The 17,704-nt window shown below is 43.5% G+C and overlaps 2 protein-coding genes across 7 annotated transcripts in view; one reads left to right on the forward strand and one right to left on the reverse strand.

Annotated features, from left to right (window-relative positions):
* The window catches only part of RAMP1 (receptor activity modifying protein 1), a 547,734-nt gene that overhangs the window by 378,015 nt on the left and 152,015 nt on the right, over positions 1-17,704 (reverse strand). The gene's annotated exons all lie outside the window — the stretch shown is intronic.
* Positions 1-17,704, forward strand: part of HDAC4 (histone deacetylase 4) — a 192,592-nt gene that overhangs the window by 90,721 nt on the left and 84,167 nt on the right. For all 6 annotated transcript variants that reach the window (XM_063116011.1, XM_063116008.1, XM_063116010.1 and 3 more), the window contains 2 exons: positions 9,138-9,258; positions 12,926-13,047. In XM_063116011.1, coding sequence (XP_062972081.1) covers positions 9,138-9,258; positions 12,926-13,047 — 243 coding nt within the window. The remainder of the gene's footprint in view (positions 1-9,137; positions 9,259-12,925; positions 13,048-17,704) is intronic.

Below are 17,704 nucleotides of genomic sequence, written 5' to 3' on the forward strand. Positions count from 1 at the left end.
CTTTGACCATGGTGGTTAAGCTAGAAAGCCAGGCCATATTCAGAAGATGCCTTAAACCATGGCTTTAACCACAGTGAATAAGGCTTTTTTGTTTATTCACCGTGGTTAAAGCCATGGTTTAAGGTGTCTTCTGAACACGGCCAGGCTTTCTGGCTTAACCACTATGGTTTTAACAAATGGACCAAATTTCCTCTCCAGAGAGACTTGGATGCTCCCACAACGTCATTCAGAACTCCTCTGAGACTCCTGTTGCCCCCATCTTTGTGTACCCCGGGAAGTGGCAAACACTTTGGTGTGGTGGATGCACACTTGCAACCTGGGTGTGGGACTCCCATTTCTCCAGTTTTTCCTATGTCAAATCTTTCCCACAGATGTAGCTCTGTCAGGGTGGGAAGCTCACTGTCGGATTTTGGGAATGCAAAGAGTATAGCCCAAGGTGGAATTCGCACAGCACATCACTTGAGAAGGCCCTGCGGGCTTTCGAGACTGATCTCAGAGGTTCCTTGGTTCAAGAAGTCTTGGATAATACCACCACTGTTTACTACTTCAACAAGCAAGGGAGTATGAAATCTCTCTGTCTGGTCGGCCTGATCCCCAGGATCTTTCTTCAGATTGGTCTAGTTGCAGCACACATTGCCTGGGTGGGCAACACCATAGCCGACCAGCCAAGATGGACCTATCTGAGTTCCCATGAGTGGGCACTGGACAGGGCTGTCCTTACAGATATATTTTGCCTTTGGTTCACTCCAAAGGTGGACTTGTTTCCTTGAGCACTTAACGCCATTTGTCTGAATTCTGCCGCAGAGTGGGAGTGGACAAAAAGTCTATAGTCTTTGTCTTCCAGTGGACAGGAAAGCTGTTTTAACTTTTCCCATATTTCCCATTCATAACAAAAGTGCTAGCAGATACAGGTGGAGGAGGTGGGCTGTATTCTGATCACGCACTGTTAACCAAGGCAGCTTTGGTCCACAGTTGTGCTTCAGTGCTCCCATGGGGAGTGTTACTGGCTTCCATCAATACGAAAACTGATCACACCAGATCGAGGCAAGATACAGCGTCTGGAGCTTGACACACTATGATTGATGGCATAGTGGGTCAACTCTTTCCAACATTTCAGTCCCTGATGCAGTAAAATGGAGAGGTGCCTGGCTGCTGCTTCGTTTCCCTCTGATGGCCTCAGCAGCGACAGTTGGAATAGGACTTTCTGTCGTGATTAGGGGGTGCTCCATCTCAATGTCGTGTTCCTGACCAAGATGGTGTCTGAGTTCCATTTGAATCAGGACATCATACTCCCCACTTTCTTTTCATTTGCTTCAACTCTGCCTGAATCTACTTTTCCTATCTTGGATGTTTGATAGATGTTAGTTGTCTAGAAATCAAGGACTGAGTCCTTTTGTCAGTTCCCTCACTTACTTGTGTGCACCAGTGGCAAGAACTACCAATGTCGTTGCAGAGACTGTCATTCTGGGTGGTCCATACTAGGAACTGTTGCATGAACTGGCTGGTCTTGACCTTCTGCTCCAATCTGAGCTCGGTTGACTCATTCCATGGCTATTTTAGTGGGGTTTACAAAGTGGCCATCTGGTCAAACTTGATGTGTGGGCCAGAGCAGACTGCACCTTCAGCCATGCAGTTGAGTCTGCTGTCTTTTAGTAGGACATCAGTCCACCACTAGTAAGTCAACTTGCGACTCACCTATCTGTATTATGCACAGAGATCGTGAAGAAGAAAGACAGTTTCCTTACATGTAACTGTTGTTCTTTGATGGGTCATCTGACCTTTATGCAACCCACCCACCATCCCCACTTCTATGTTAATGTCAATATTGATGTTGGTGCTGAGGCTCCGATCAGTTCTGAGGCTGCAGTAGGTGGTCTCAAGGAACGGGAAACTGCTAGTGCGTGAACACTGGAATGGTAGAGGAGGGTTCTTGCCAAGACTTCCTCAGCTATAGAAGTTTCTCGAGCAGGGCTCTGCGCCGGTGGAAATCCCCTATGTGCAGGTGATCACTTGAAGGACTACAGTTACAGGTAAGCCCATTCTCCCATTTGGAGAGATCCTTTTAGAGCTCTTTGCAATCCCTTTTTCTTTCAATCACCCTAAATAATTTAGTGTCATTAGCAAACCTTATTGCTCACTCCTAATTCCTAATAGTTTATAAACAAGTTGAAAAGCATTCTTCCCAATACAGATCCATGTGGGACCTCACTGTTTACACCCCTCCGTTGGGAGAATTGACCATTTATTCCTACTCTCTGCTTTCTGTTCTTTAACCAGTTACTGATCCATAAGAGCACTTCGCCTCTTATTCTGTGATTGCTAGGTTTGCTCAAGAGTCTTTGGTGAGGGACTTTGTCAAAAGTCTTTTCAAAGTCCAAATTAAAGAAGTCTACTGGATCACCCCTATCCTCATGTTTATTGACACTCGGAAACAATTCAAAAAGGTTAGTGAGACAGGACTTCCCTTTGTGGAAGCCATGTTGATTCTTTTTCAGCAGGGTTTGTCCTGTATCCTTATTTTTATCTTTTAATAATTCTTTCCTTAATAATGCTTTCCACCAATTTACCCAGAACAGATGTTAAGTCAGCTAGCCTGTAATTTCCCAGATCCTCCATTATTATTTTTTAAAGATTGGCTTTCAAGTTCTTTTGTTCAGAAACTGCTCTTAGAGGTAACTCACTTTTTCATTTGAGTTATTTAAGAACAATGTGGTCCCAGTAGTTTGTTAGCATTCAGTTTGTCAATAAAGCCGAGAACCTCAGCTCTTGTCACCACTATTTGCCTCAGTTCATCAGACTCCCTTCCTGAAAACATCTGTTGAGGCATAGGTCTCCACACTATATCTACTGTAGTTAAGACAGATGAAAATAATTCATTGATCTTCACAATCTGCTTATCCTCCTTTAATGCCATTGTCATCCATTGGTCCAACTGCCTCTCTAGCTGATTTCCTGCTTCTGATATATTTAGAGATTTCTTTATATCAAAAGCAGGGAACTTGCTAGGGAGGTAGTTGGACCGTTGAATGACAAATCCAGACTGTTAGATTTCAGACCCAGATGACAACAACAGAGGGCCAGGTTGAAGCAACACCAGGCATTGCAGATCTCCAGCAAAAAGCTCATTTTGGCATGATGGCCACTAGTCCTTTGTGGAGAATGTGATGTGTAGCTGTCTACTCCCCCAATCACTGGGTTTTGGACACAAAGGGGGTTCAAATTTGTACGGATCACAAGTGACAGATTCTCAGTCCCCCTCTCGTCCAGCCCTCTCAAACATCAAAGGACATTGAAATTGCCGATCTCTTGATGGTCTGCACATCGAACCAGTCTTGCCAGACCAGAGAGGCCAGGAGTGGGGGTGGTTCTAATTCTGGATCTCAAATATGTCAATTATTGCTTGGTCAAACCAAGTTCAGGATGGAGATAATGCAGGCAATTCTGGCTCATCTCAAATGAGGAGATTACCTGGCTTCAGTAGTCCTCATGGAAGTTTACTTTCATACCTTTATTAGGAAGGGATATCACGTCTTTCTGAGATTCTGTTAAGAGAGATCAACAGTTCCAGTTTTCAACCATAGGTTTTGGCTCCTCTTCTGCCCCAAGGGTATTTATCAAGATTATGGTGGCACCAGTTGAGGTAGGCTCCGTCTAGCAGATATACACATCTACCCATATCTAGATAACATCTTAGTCCTTTCTTACTCCAGTTCTCAGTGCAAGGAGGTTGTGGAGAGAACCCTGAAAATCTTGCAAAACCACAGGTTCCTGATAGTTCTAGAAAAGATCACCTCAAATCCTCAGAACGCCTTCTGCATTGGGAGTGACACTTGATCCTCATCTGGACAGATTCTTATTTATTTATTTATTTATTACATTTCTATACCGCCCAATAGCCGGAGCTCTCTGGGCGGTTCACAAAAATTAAAACCATTCAAAGTATAAAACAACAGTATAAAACCATAATATAAAATACAATATAAAAGCTCAACCAGATAAAAACAGCAGCAATGCAAAATTACAAATTTAAAACCATGTTATTTAAAATTTATAGATTGTTAAAATGTTGGGAGAATAAAAAGGTCTTCACCTGGCGTCTAAAAGCATATAATGTAGGTGCCAAGCGAACCTCCTTAGGGAGCTCATTCCACAGCCGGGGTGCCACAGCAGAGAAGGCCCTCCTCCTGGTAGCCACCTGCCTCACTTCCTTTGGCAGGGGCTCACAGAGAAGGACCCCTGAGGATGACCTTAGGGTCCGGGCAGGTACATACGGGAGGAGGTGTTCCTTCAGATAACCTGGCCCCAAGCCGTTTAGGGCTTTAAATGTTAATACCAGCACTTTGAATCGGGTCCGGACCTGGACTGGCAGCCAATGAAGCTGGAAAAGGACTGGCGTAATGTGGTCTCGTCGGCCAGTCCCTGTTAGTAAGCGCCCTCAGAGACAGATGTCAACCAGAACCAAGCTTCTAACATCTAAGGTCGTGCCAGGATTTGCTTCCTGTTTGGTATCTTGATAATGGCAGTTAACACCATCACATGGTGAAGGTTCTGCTCCAGGCCTTCTTACTCAAGTTCCAACTTCAAATAATCAATGGCTTGAACCTAGAGACTCTCTTGAAAATTCAACTGTCTTTGAAATGATGGGTGTCTCCTTCTGAACTGTTCCACAGTAATCAGATTGTAGATGCCTTTCTGAGTGGTTTGGGAGCATACCATGGAAATTAGTGCATTCAGGGTCCCTAGGCATCTGGAGAGAAAGTACTCAGTATCAGTCTCCTGGAGCTTGGAGTGATATCTTGTTCCCAGCCTCCAAAGGCATCATGTTCTGATCAAGACTGTTTCCAGCCTTCAAGTCCCCTCCCTGTTCTTATCCTGCCTTTGTCAGGAGAGCAGAGTTTTTGTGTGATTCTGGCATATAGAGTTTTTGGCCTGTCTTTCTCTTAATGTTCTCCTCTTCCCTTCAGTCTCGGATCAGCCTCTCTCACACAACAGGATAAAGAAGAACAGCTGCCGGAGAGAAGGCTGCTTTGTGGTCCCATGACTGTTCTCGGGGGAACAACAACGAAGAGTGTCTTCTCAATGGTGCCCCCCTAATTATGGAATGTCCTCCCCAATGAGGCTTGCCTGGTGCCAACATTGTTATCTTTTCGGTGCTAGGTTAAAACTGCCCTCTTCTCTCAGGCATTTGGCAGCATACACTGAGTCTTGGATTGCCTTTGGTTGGTTGTTCTTAAGAAATTGGTTTTTTTTTTTTAGATATATGTTGTCCGGGTGTGTGCTGTCACTTTCTGTGTTTTTATGTAGATAGCTTTGCACTTTGTGTAATGTATTTTTAATGTTTTTATTTTTATTTTTGTGAACTATCCAGAGGTGGTATAGAAATATAATACATGAAATAATGAAATGAATAAAATAATTACTAGTCAACTGTAACCATATTGGCTGGGAAAGCCTGCATGAAGAAGTCGGTCTTGAGCAAATGTCTAAAAGATCAAGACTGAAGATGCCTGCCTAATATCCATAGGGAGGAAATTCCAGAGGGAGGAGGCTGGTGCTCTCCAAAGGACTCTTCCTGTGGAGGAGGAGGAGGAGGAGGAGGAGGAGGAGGAGGGGGGGGGGGGAGGGGGGAACATAAGGGGTAGGCGGTCCCCGAGTTAGCACCCAGGAATCCTCTCCCACTTACGTAGTGCCATAGTAAGACCCCTTATATATGTGTCCTTGAGAAAACTAAAGCAGGAGGGGATGAATTCAAAACATTTCTGTTCTCATATATCTTTTAAAGCAGTAGCCATTATGAAGGAAGTTTTCCTTTCCATTGTCTTGGTGTTTATAATTTACTGTGATGGATGGTCTGATCAACTTGTACAAGAGAGTGGTTCTATGCTCACCAATGAATTTATCACATCCTCCATAAAGACAATTGCTTGTGTATGATAAGTGTAATTTTAACTATAATTACCTGTATGAATGAAATCTGTCACCTTCAAAACACGTAGGTTTGATAGAGAACAGGGCAGTTGGTAGGATGAGGGAGCTCTCATTTCCCCATCAACCAGTCATCCAATTAAAGCTAAATACACAGATTATCCATGTGACAACTAATAATCAACTGGTTTTTGAAATGAAGTGCTAGATTGGAAGTGAAAATTGTGAAATGTATTTCATTCTAAAATATATAACTAAAGGACCGTCAGTATGAAATGCCTGCTGATTAATCATTACAGGAAAAATCCTGGTTTTGCATATATTGTCCCCATCTTGATTTCTATAGTGTGGGATTACCAATTTGAGCATTTTTAGGCAAGAAAGTGTAATATTCAGGTGAAGTAATAATGTTAGGAACTCGAGCTGCGGACTTTCCTCTTCTCCCTGACCCCTGCTGATGCTGCCGCAGCCTTTCCTCACTTTCCCCAACCCCTGCTGATGCCATGGCGGCAGCTGTCCCTTTCCTCGCTGCCAATCCCACCGCAACCCTCACTGCTGCTGCCACTGCTGTCTTAGCCTTTCTTTTCCTTGCCGCAGCTGTAGCCATAACAAGTGAGAGGGAGGGGGAAAGGAGGAGGAAATAGTGAGTGGAGGGAAAGAGCAGTAAGGAAACAGGAGCCTGGAGGAACAGGAGGAGGAAATAGCTGGCAGGGGGAAGAGGAGGAGGAGGAGGAAGGTTCAGCCACCCTGATGGTCATTTTTGGTGGTATTCGCATGCACATTTCAAAACGTAAACTGTGCCCACAATCTCAACAAGGTTGCCTACCCCTGCTATCGACATTAATCCTCATCCAACTGTGGTCCTTCTTGTAAAACCATGGCCTGGTCACAGTTATCTATGGCATGAAAACATCTAGGTGAGATGACTGTGTTGAGCCATATTGGAGCTGCCTATGAAAACTTCCAAAATCTTAGTTTGATAGTAGTGATATTTAAAGGCCAATAAAAATATTAAAGGAATAATGAAATACATGGAAGAGGAAGGATGTAAAGGAAAGTTGGTTCTCCAGTGGTTGTCATGCCAGACTAATTGGACTTCAGTTTTACCAAAAAATGGTTGAAAGTCTTTATGAAAGAATGGTCTTTGGACTTTTCCAACATATTAGGCATTTTCATAAACAGTTTTGCTTATGGAATCCATATTTGCTACTGAATTGAGAAATAGATCCTGATTTTTGCTGTAGTGACCTCAGTGAAATTATATTGTTGGTGATACTGAACCAAGCAGATTTCAAGCAAGCATAGCCTGGAAAACTGTGGCTATGTGGAGAACAAGCTGCTACAAATACAGTAATCTTCTATGCCTTTTTCATACAGTTATTCTGGAATCGAAGGTGTGGATGCAGACTAGAGGTGCATTTGTGTTGTGTACATCTCTTGTAAGATGAAGGATAGTTTATAAATGTTAAAAATGAAATAATACATAAATAATATAAAAGCCCATACTTCACATGCAGAAGGACCCAGATTCAATACGTGGCATCCTCAGGCCACAGCTAGACCGAAGGTTTATCCTGGGATCATCCAGGGTTCACCCCTGCCTGAGCACTGGATCCCCTGTGTGTCACCTAAATGAACAGGTTTGACCCCTGGACGATCCAGGGATAAACCTTAGGTCTAGCTATGGCCTCAGTTACAGAATCTCTGATATCTGGGAAAGATCTGTACCTGAGATCTTGGGCAGGCAGTGCCAGGGAGAGGAGACAATTCAGAGCTAGATGGTCCAATGATCTAATTAAATATAATACAAGAGTTATAGCTTCATATATGAGGTAGTGTAAGGAAAAATGAAAACCGTATAGTTACTGTGGTTTATATAGCCCTGGGTTTTCCAAAGTGGTGCCTGTGGGCACCAGTGTGCCCGCAGATACCTTTTTTGGTGCCCTCCAGGCTCCCTGCCCCTCCTCATTTTTATTTTATTTCTTAAGATTTTTTAAATGAAATAGTATTTTTTAACTAGAAGGCTGTCATGCTGAGAACTGAATGATGTCTTCCAACGCCATCTTTATTTGGCTTCAAAAGAGTGGTTTGAAGTTTTGGTGCTCAGACCCCAGCTCTGCCTTTTACTTAGGTTCTTAGGCAAGTGATTTTTATTTTAGTCTCACCAGTTTGCCTTCTGGGAAATTAGAGTTTTATGACCGGCCATGCCCTCCATGGTAGCCATTTGGTAAAACGGGCAAGGTTCCCATTGTCAACCATTTTATGACAGTGCCTACAACACTCACTCAACATTCAAGATGTGCCCGCTGATGCAAAAAGGCTATGGACCCCTGATTTAGCCTCAAGGAAAATAGTTTCAGAATACATGTGCTTTATTCAAAACTTCCTAAATAGTCAAATCAATGAATGCAAGTCATATTCTTTCTCCTTGCACTGCTTTTAAGTATGGAAAGTAGGTGTTACACATGAGAAATAAAGGTACATAGAGATACAGAACTCAAGAGATTGAAAAGACTCTTGCTGATGACAAGACAGGTATGTTTTCAATTTGTTGCTCCATTAAAACCACAGCCTAAGACTCTGACTGCACGTTGACAGACTGGTATCTTGTGAAGTAAATAGTGATTAGAAATTATGCCACTGGGTATGTAATTCTAGACTTTGAAGATACATTGCTTTCTTACATGCCAGATTTTCTGTTTGACAAAACAGATGATTGACTATGAATTGAATGATTATATAGAACTTATTTGACACAGATATTGTGAACAAAAATCCCTTTTGAAAGATTTTTTCTAGACATAGTCTGCACATGAGCCATTCATATCCTCAACCTTTGCATGCAGATGTGACTTTAAAAAAAATTGAGTATGTACAAAACTTCTGTTCTAAATGCCTTTGATTAAGAGAAGCCTCGAATAACTTCTATAACTGCTTTCGTCTAAGCATAAATTTGTGTGTAAAATCATATTCAGCTGCTCCTCCCTTTATAGGAAAAGGATATATCTCTGATTAAATTTCCATTTCCAAGCATTTGTTTTAATTGTGTAGCATTCCTCATTGCAAGGAATAATTCTTTATTGATAGCTTAAAATATTGAAAGAGTTTGATTGGAAGCTTTAGATAACCTTTTGTAATTTGAGACCTATTTCATGAACTTAATGTAGTGGGTACTAGTTAGATCTATTTTCTTTTTTTATTTGGTATTTCAGGTGCAGTGGCAAGCACAGAAGTAAAAATGAAGTTACAAGAGTTTGTCTTAAATAAAAAAAAAGCTTTGGCACAGCGGAATCTCAACCATTGCATTTCTAATGACCCTCGCTTCTGGTATGGGTAAGTGTTCCTAACTTCATCTTAGGTTTCCCACAATTCTTCATCGTGGTCTCTGTGCATCACATATTATGGGCTCTGCTCCTGCATTGAGGCCAATCTTGGAGCTGAGGAATTATTTTCGGCAGGAAACCACCACCCCCATTGTGCATACTCAGGGGTTCCCACCCTGGTCCTCAGTTCTCTTTCGACCACCGCTGGTGCCACACGTTGGGAGCTTCTTCTCCAAGAGAATGTTTTCTCTTTCAAAGCTGAGGATCTCGTCTTTCTTCTTTTTCTCCTGCTCTCTCTTTTTCTCCATTTTTTCCTCTCGTCTCCTATCTCTCCTGTGTTTCCTCTCCGACTGGAGTAGTTTCTGCCTCTATGGCACAGAGAGCTCTCTTCAAGAAGTGCTCTTGCTGCGGCAGCAAGGTATCCTTGCCAGATGGCCGCTCCCTCTGCCTTCTTTGCCTTGGCGAAGCCCATGTGGTTGAAGCCTGCACGCACTGCATGAAACTAAGCAAGCCCACCACAACTGGTTTGACTGCCTTAAGGCAATCTTGTGGAAAAAGGCCCTCAAAGCACTGGATAACCCTAGACCACAGGCCTCGGCTTCTCAAATTTGTCCGGAGGCTCTAACCATGGGCCAAACAGAACCTCCACGAGGAGCAAAGTTGCTCACCATTTCCACAGTGAAGAAATGATTAAAAAGGGCACGGAAACACAAGTTGGCTACAGAGGGACATTAAAAAAAAAACTCCAATTGGAGTTGCCCAGAGACTTGCTATCCCTTGCCTCAGGCACAGCCACAACCGCCCAGGCCATCGGTACCAATGCCACCCCCGATACTGACTCCTGCTCTGGGCCCGTCAGTACCCCCTTTATCAGCCTCCATCTCGGAAGGCGATATTCGGGACTCCCCAGTTTCTAGGGAGCACATCCCCTTGGTTCAACAAGCCGCTCGATCCAGGTAGCCTTCCCCCCACTTGCTCTCCGACACCCTGCCTCAGGGCTCCAGACCATCAAGATCAGAACCCATCTCAACCCACCACTCCTGCCATGGAACATTCGATTGGGACTTCCTCATGACAGATCACAGTCCCCTTTACAAGATTGCGATAGAGATTCAGAATGGTCAATACCCAGGTCCCACGCCTTGGACCATCGACCCTATAGAGACCATTTCTGCGATTGTCGAGATGATAGATACCAGCCTTCTCTCTCCTCTCGATATCGCAACCACTCCTCTTCATTCTCCAGACTGCCACCGATACAGACAACTTCCATTCGTCCTCTGGTACAGCTTGTCTCCACCAGCCTCGCAGCCTGTCATCTGGACCATCGCTGGATTGCTACCTACTTACAACCTAGGGCTTGCTTGCCCTCATGCTCTGAAGATGTCTATGAGTCAGACTCGGATTCGGTCATATCGGCCCCCCAACTCCGGATGATGTGGTTGGCTCCACAGAGCGGGCATCCCCGTCTGAGGATATTGCCCATTTTGCTGAACAAATCTTACACATGGCCCAGTCTCTAGGCATCTATATCCAGCAACCGTCAGAGGAAATTTCCGACCCTGGTGTTTGATGCCATTTACGCAGACAACACATCACCGGTCTCAATACCATTCCTTCCTACCCTTCTCACCGCCTGCCAGTCGTGCAAAGCACCATCTTCTGTGGCACCTACCTCTAAAGCGTCTTCAAAGCCTTTATAAAGTAGAAGAAAAGGGTGCTTCTTTTCTTTTCATGCATCCTAACCCAAACTCGATCATTGTTGAGGCCTCACAGGGTTGCTTGAACAACACACACACACGGCCCCTGTAGATAAGGAAGGGCACAGACTCGATATGATCGGAAGGCGGATCTAGTCTTCAACTGCACTCACTTTGAAAGTGACTGACTACTTGGCCATGATGATGTGCTACCAAATCTTCCTTTAGGACAAGATTTCGTCCCTAACTACCCATTTGCCTGATGACCAGTGTGATGTTGCGCAAATGTTCCAAGCTGAAGCTTTGAAACTCTCCTGGTTACAGCTTAACTCTTTGCGCCATTTGACTGACTGTGCCCCTTCTACTGCTAAGAAAATGGGAATTTCACAACTGACTCCCCCACTTAGCCCCCCCCCCCCCCGCGCCCAGTGGTTCCCCAGTGGAGCCTTTCCGGCATCCTCAAAGCTCTAACGGGAAAGACCTCCGAGCTGCTAGCGTCCGCAAGTCTCAGGCTGTTGACACTTAAGATTGCCTTTCTAGTTGCAATCACCTCAGTGCGCCAGGCATCGGAATTTTCTGTGCTCAGGATCGACCTCCCGTACCTCATCTTTCACACCAATAAAGCTGTCCGCCCGGACCCTTCCTTTCTCCCCAAAGTGGTTAGTGCTTTCCAACTCAACCAGGACATTGCTCTGCCCACTTTTTTTAAGGACCCCCTCTTCCCCGTTAGAATCCACGACCCACTCACTCGACATCCACCGGGGACTCGTCTTCTACAAGTCACATTCAGAACCATTCAGGAAATCACCCCATCTCTTTCTGTGCTATGGGGGGATCTAAAAAAGGGATGCCGGACTCAACCCAAAGACTCTCAGCATGGATTACTCAAACGATCCAACTTCCTTATCAGCTCCAAGGGCTCCACCTCTCTGGCCCAGTGAAGGCTCATTCCACTCGAGGCATGACAACGTCCATAGCCTTTGCTAGAGGCGTCTCGATCCTGGACCTCTACAAAGCAGTAACTTGGTCCAAGCCCTCTAACCTCATCAACCACTACAGACTGGATGTCAGAGCCAGGGCTGATGGCAACTTTGGCAGAGCTGTCCTGTCCTCGATAACTCAGATCTGTCATCAGTGAGACAACCCACCTCAGGTAAGTGATCTTGTTAATCCCCTATAATGTGTGATGCACAGAGACCACGATGAAGAAAGGCAGGTTGCTTACCTGTAACTGTAGTTCTTCGAGTGGTCATCTGTGCATTTACACAACTCACCCGCCATCTCCTCTTTGGTCTCGCTACTCCTTTGACTGACACTGAGAGGATTCTTGCGCATCCTACATTCCTCGGTTTTGGGACCATCTGCAATCTCAAGGAACTGAGGACCAGGGCGGGAACCCCCAAGCATGCGCAGTAGGATGGAGGAGGGGGAATGAGTTCCTGCCAAAAATAATTCCTCAGCTATAGAAGTTTCCCAAGATCGGCCTCAGCGCAGACACAGAGCCCATAATGTGTGAATGCACAGATGACCACTCAAAGAACTACAGTTACAGGTAAGCAACCTGCATTTCTTGTTGACTGATTAAGACAGAATGAAATTATATCTTTTGTTTTTATGACTCCAATCTTACAGAGTAACACCCATTGAATTCAATGGAGGTGGGTTTTTAAAAAAATGTAGAATGGAAAGTGGCTGGGAAATTAGGTAATCAGTTGCTAAAAAAACCACTACACTTTCCTTACATGAAATGCACTTATGTGTGGCAAAAAGCATGGCATCGGATGGTAGAATATCTTGTGTGAAGATGGTGCAAGCATGTACTTTGCTTCCTAGCACTATGTGTGCAATCGCCACCAGTGATAATTAGACAGACAACAAGAGAAATGTCACTTGTTTCCAGAAGGCGTCCTTGTAAATTGTGAGGCTGTTGCATTTAAGTCTACATCTTCTTGACCTCTTCTAATATCTTTTCCTTAGGAAAACGCAACACAGTTCTCTTGATCAGAGCTCTCCACCACAAAGCGGTGTATCAGGCACTTACAATCACCCTGTACTAGGGATGTATGATTCCAAAGATGATTTTCCACTCAGAAAAACAGGTAAATCTTACCTTGCATTATTCACATACAATACAAAACCTATTGGAGTAAAGAATACAACTTCTTTACATGTAGTTCTTTCTCTGTTTCTAGTGTTCAAGACATGCCCGTTTAGTTTATAGACCGTATACTGAGATCTCTCTGAGAAGATATATCTGCTGCTGGATGTTTATGTATCTTCCCACTAGCTCTACTATTTTACAAAGAGATAGTTTTATCGCATAAAGCTGTAGCTCTGGAAAACAGGAAAACTAGGGGCATTATGCCTAATATGCAGAATGTACAACATTAGGTAAAACTGTGGAGAAACTGCTGTCATTGGCATGCTACACAAATTGCTGTGAGTACTTCCTGCTAAAAACAAATTTCTTTGGGTTGTAAACTAGCAGTATGTTTTTGCAATAAACATTCCTCTGTGAGCTGATCGTCAACTCATGAATGCATTAAGTGACTTATTACAAAAATTGCTCAGCAGCTTAAAGTGCTTAACACAGTGTGGGTGTGCAATTCAGAGAGAGCCTCCACTCTTTGTGATGCATAAAACATCATTCATGTTAATATCTCCACCCACTATATACTTCCTAATGCTGTCATGGTCCAATGTCTGGTTCCTCTGTGCTGTATGCTTTACTCCAATATGCCACATCTTGTCAAATCCCTAAATGTAAGGGGAAATTACTTCAACTATTATTCCGTGCACTATCTTGCAGCAGTTAAACATCTGTGCACACTCTTCAGTCTCTCTGGATTGAGTAGACAAGTAGGCTTTCCATATCTAAAAATAATAGATCCGTAGTCTGTCTGAGCACTTATGGTTTAGGAATTAAGAACGTGTCCAAAAAATAACCTTATCCATATATCTACTATATAACCTTTTTCTTTAAAAAGGTGTTTCAGTCCCATTAAGAAGAGTTGCTATGGTGGAGAATCCCCTCTTGAATGTGTTATAGTTCTTTTATGAAAAGTTAATGACTGTACCATAAAGGGAATTTGGTGCAGCATCTGTGTAAAATGCCACATTGTAGGCATATCAGCTCATACTTTTAGGATCTCGGTGTAAAACTGCATTTTACATTCTATGTTTCATTTGTTACGAGATCCCATTTGCAAAGTGTAATTTTCCATATAAATGTCAGTTTCCAACAATGGATGGCCAGACACAACACCTCCCTTATATTAATTACTTCTCTCTTGCTAAGTTGTTGAGACTTGTAGACATGCAGTGCTAGACCACAAAACATAGCCTACCTTCTTGGTGGCTTTAAAAATAATTTTTGGTCTCCATCAGGGCAGATCTAAAAGCTACACATAAAAATAATCCAAGATTTTAATGTAGTGGTGATCAGGCAGTAGTATGTCTCCCCCCACCCTGCCCCCCAGCACCAAAAAAAAAAAAAAAAAAAAAAAAAAAAACAGCAAAGCTAGGAATTCATGCTGTTTCTAACTTAGGCCTTCTTTTGTGTAATAAATGTGATTTTGTTTATTTTTTAGTTTAAAAAATCATTTTAAAATAAAATGTGTGCTTGAAGTCAATGGAGCTCAAGACACATACCCTCATAGTGTGTGTGTGTGAGTGTGAGTGTGATCAATTAATTGGACCATAATTTTAATTGGAAAGTAAAATTTTAGTCAGGGTGTAATACTTCACAGGTTTAGACAGAAAAAAGTTGTACAATTCCCAGCATTCCACAGTTGTAGGACTTTTTTCTGTCTAAACATGCATAGGATGGCACTTTTAATCATTTTACAGCACTTGGCAAACGTAATCTATATGAATATATTTAACACGTAAATCAGAAGATGACCAAAACTCGTTGTCTGCCTATTAATTGATCCAAAGTAAAAAATCACCTTATCTGTCCATGTCCTCCACAAAAACGTTTTCTTTTCAATTCTTAAATCTTGATTTCCCCATAAAGTCAATTTTGCCTGAGAGAATGGATCAAACTGTAATTGAAGTGATACTATACTTCACACCTCTCTAGCAGCCAAAATTGTGGTGGTTATTTATTGTAATATGTTGAGAACTGAGTGCCATTCATTTTGGAAGAGGTTCTAACCATAAGGATTCCAAAACTGACCAGGGTGGCAAATCTAAACAAATTGGAAAAGACCAAAACTTAGTACAAGCTAATAGATGGTCCTGATGGTTTGTCAAAGCAAGGTCTGGAAAACCAAACCCACCTTCTTTAAAGTTGCATTCTTTTCAAAGATATTCAAGATGAGAAAAAACCCCAGAAGAATTTACGAAACAGAGTGTTAAGTTGTTGAAAGTATTTGCCTGGTATAAATAAAGGAATTCGAGGTACAGTGTTCATCTTAAGTGTGTTGACTTTACCCCACAAACTCAACCTTAATGGTGGCCATCTATATCATAGAATAGTAGAGTTGGAAGGGGCCTAAAAGGCCATCGAGTCCAACCTCCTGCTCAGTGCAGGAATCCACCTTAAAGCACCCCTGATAGATGGTTGTCCAGCTGCCTCTTGAAGGCCTCTAGTGTGGGAGAGCCCACAACCTCCCTAGGTAACTGGTTGCATTGTCATACTGCTCTAACAGTCAGGAAGTTTTTCCTGATGTCCAGCCAGAATCTGACTTCCTGTAACTTGAGCCTGTTATTCCATGTCCTGCAGTCTGGGATGATCAAGAAGAGATCATCTTATTCAAATTTACTTTAATCAATTGAGATATATCTCTGGGAATGAGTATTCCCAAATAGATAATAAAATCAGGGTACCATCGAAATTGACCATTAGCCAACACACTAGGGAATATGCTGCCGCCTGGAGTTTAGAAATAAGCAATAAAAGTTCAGCATAAATAATAATTTTAAATTCACAGTCAGCATGCACAAACCTGTGAATACTACTGTTTGGTTTTTACTAAACTGGTGTCTTTCAGCAGTAATGGACTGGATGAGGGCAAACAATTTGAAGCTTAATCCAGACAAGTCAGAGGTGCTCCTGGTCAGTCGAAAGACAGATCAGGGAATAGGAATTCAGCTTGTGCTGGATGGGGTTACACTCCTCCCTGAAGACACAGATTCGCAGCTTGGGTGTACTCTTGGATTCAGCCCTGAGCCTAGATGCCCAGGTTTCGGTGGTGGCCAGAAGTGCATTTGCACAGTTAAAGCTGTGCCCATTCCTAGGGATGTCTGACCTGGCCATGGTGACACATGCCTTAGTTACATCCCAATTGGATTACTGTAATGCGCTCTACATGGGGCTGCCTTTAAAGTGTTGGGAAACTCCAGCTGGTTCAAAGAGCTGCAGCCAGATTGTTGACCGGGGCTGGTTACAGGGAGCAGACAACTCCCCTGTTAAAACAGCTCCACTGGCTTCCAGTCTGTTTTCGGGAACAATTTATGACCTATAAAGCCCTATACAGCTTGGGTCCAGGTTATCTGAAAAACCATATTCTCCCTTACGAGCCTGCCCATCCTCTGAGATCTTCAGGGGAGGCCCTTTTCTCGGTCCCACCACTATCACAGGTATGCCTAGTGGGAATGCAGGAGAGGGCCTCCTCGGTGGCTGCCCCAGGGCTCTGGAACTCACTTCCCAGGGAAGCTAGACTCACTCACTCACTCCCTTGTGTGTTTCCAGAGGCAGGCTAAAAATATTCAGTTCCATCTGGCCTTTGTGGGTAATCAGGACCTCTGTTTATATACTGATATATAATTCATATTTTAAATGCTCTTAAATGTTTTTAATTTTTTAATATTTTAGCATGTTTAATTATTTTTAAATTTTTGTATATCTCTATCTGTTTTAATTGTACATGTTTTAAGTTGTAAAGCTGCCTTGAGTCCCAGTATTCAGAAGAAGGTGGGATATAAATATAATAGTAATAATAATAATAATAACAATCACCACCACGATCATGGTTAGAACAAAGTAGGATCAAATTGTGTTTTCAGACTCTGTTTTGTGAAATAACTTTCGAAGGTAAAAGAAGAAAGTTTCACTTTCCTTTTCTTGGGTACAGGGGAACAGAGTGGATGGGGACGTGCAGGAGAAAAAGGTTGTCATGGCTTTTAAGGTTTTTTTTTAAAAAATTGTGAATATGACAATAACAAGCAAAAACAAAAAAAGGGGGGAGCAACAAAAGAAAAGGGAAAAGAAGGAAGAACATATCATAAAATGCACCCATACTCAATAACCATTTATACCACCATTAACTAAGAAAAGGGGGGAGGCACGGCTTGGACCTGATCACCTGAGAAGGACCGAGGGGACAGGAGCAGGCAGAAGTAACATCGGGGCCTGCTCCTGCTGGACTCTTTCCCCCCCCCACAGGGCAAACTGCCATCTTGGCCCTGTGGGGAAGAAGAAGGACCGAGGGGACAGGAGCAGGCAGAAGTAACATCGGGGCCTGCTCCTGCTGGACTCTTCCCCCCCCCAACAGGGCAAACTGCCATCTTGGCCCTGTGGGGAAGAAGAAGGACCGAGGGGACAGGAGCAGGCAGAAGTAACATCGGGGCCTGCTCCTGCTGGACTCTTCCCCCCCCCCCCCAACAGGGCAAACTGCCATCTTGGCCCTGTGGGGAAGAAGAAGGACCGAGGGGACAGGAGCAGGCAGAAGTAACATCGGGGCCTGCTCCTGCTGGACTCTTCCCCCCCCCCCACAGGGCAAACTGCCATCTTGGCCCTGTGGGGAAGAA

This window comes from Elgaria multicarinata, chromosome 2, assembly GCF_023053635.1.
Source record: "Elgaria multicarinata webbii isolate HBS135686 ecotype San Diego chromosome 2, rElgMul1.1.pri, whole genome shotgun sequence".
NCBI classification, from domain to species: domain Eukaryota; kingdom Metazoa; phylum Chordata; class Lepidosauria; order Squamata; family Anguidae; genus Elgaria; species Elgaria multicarinata.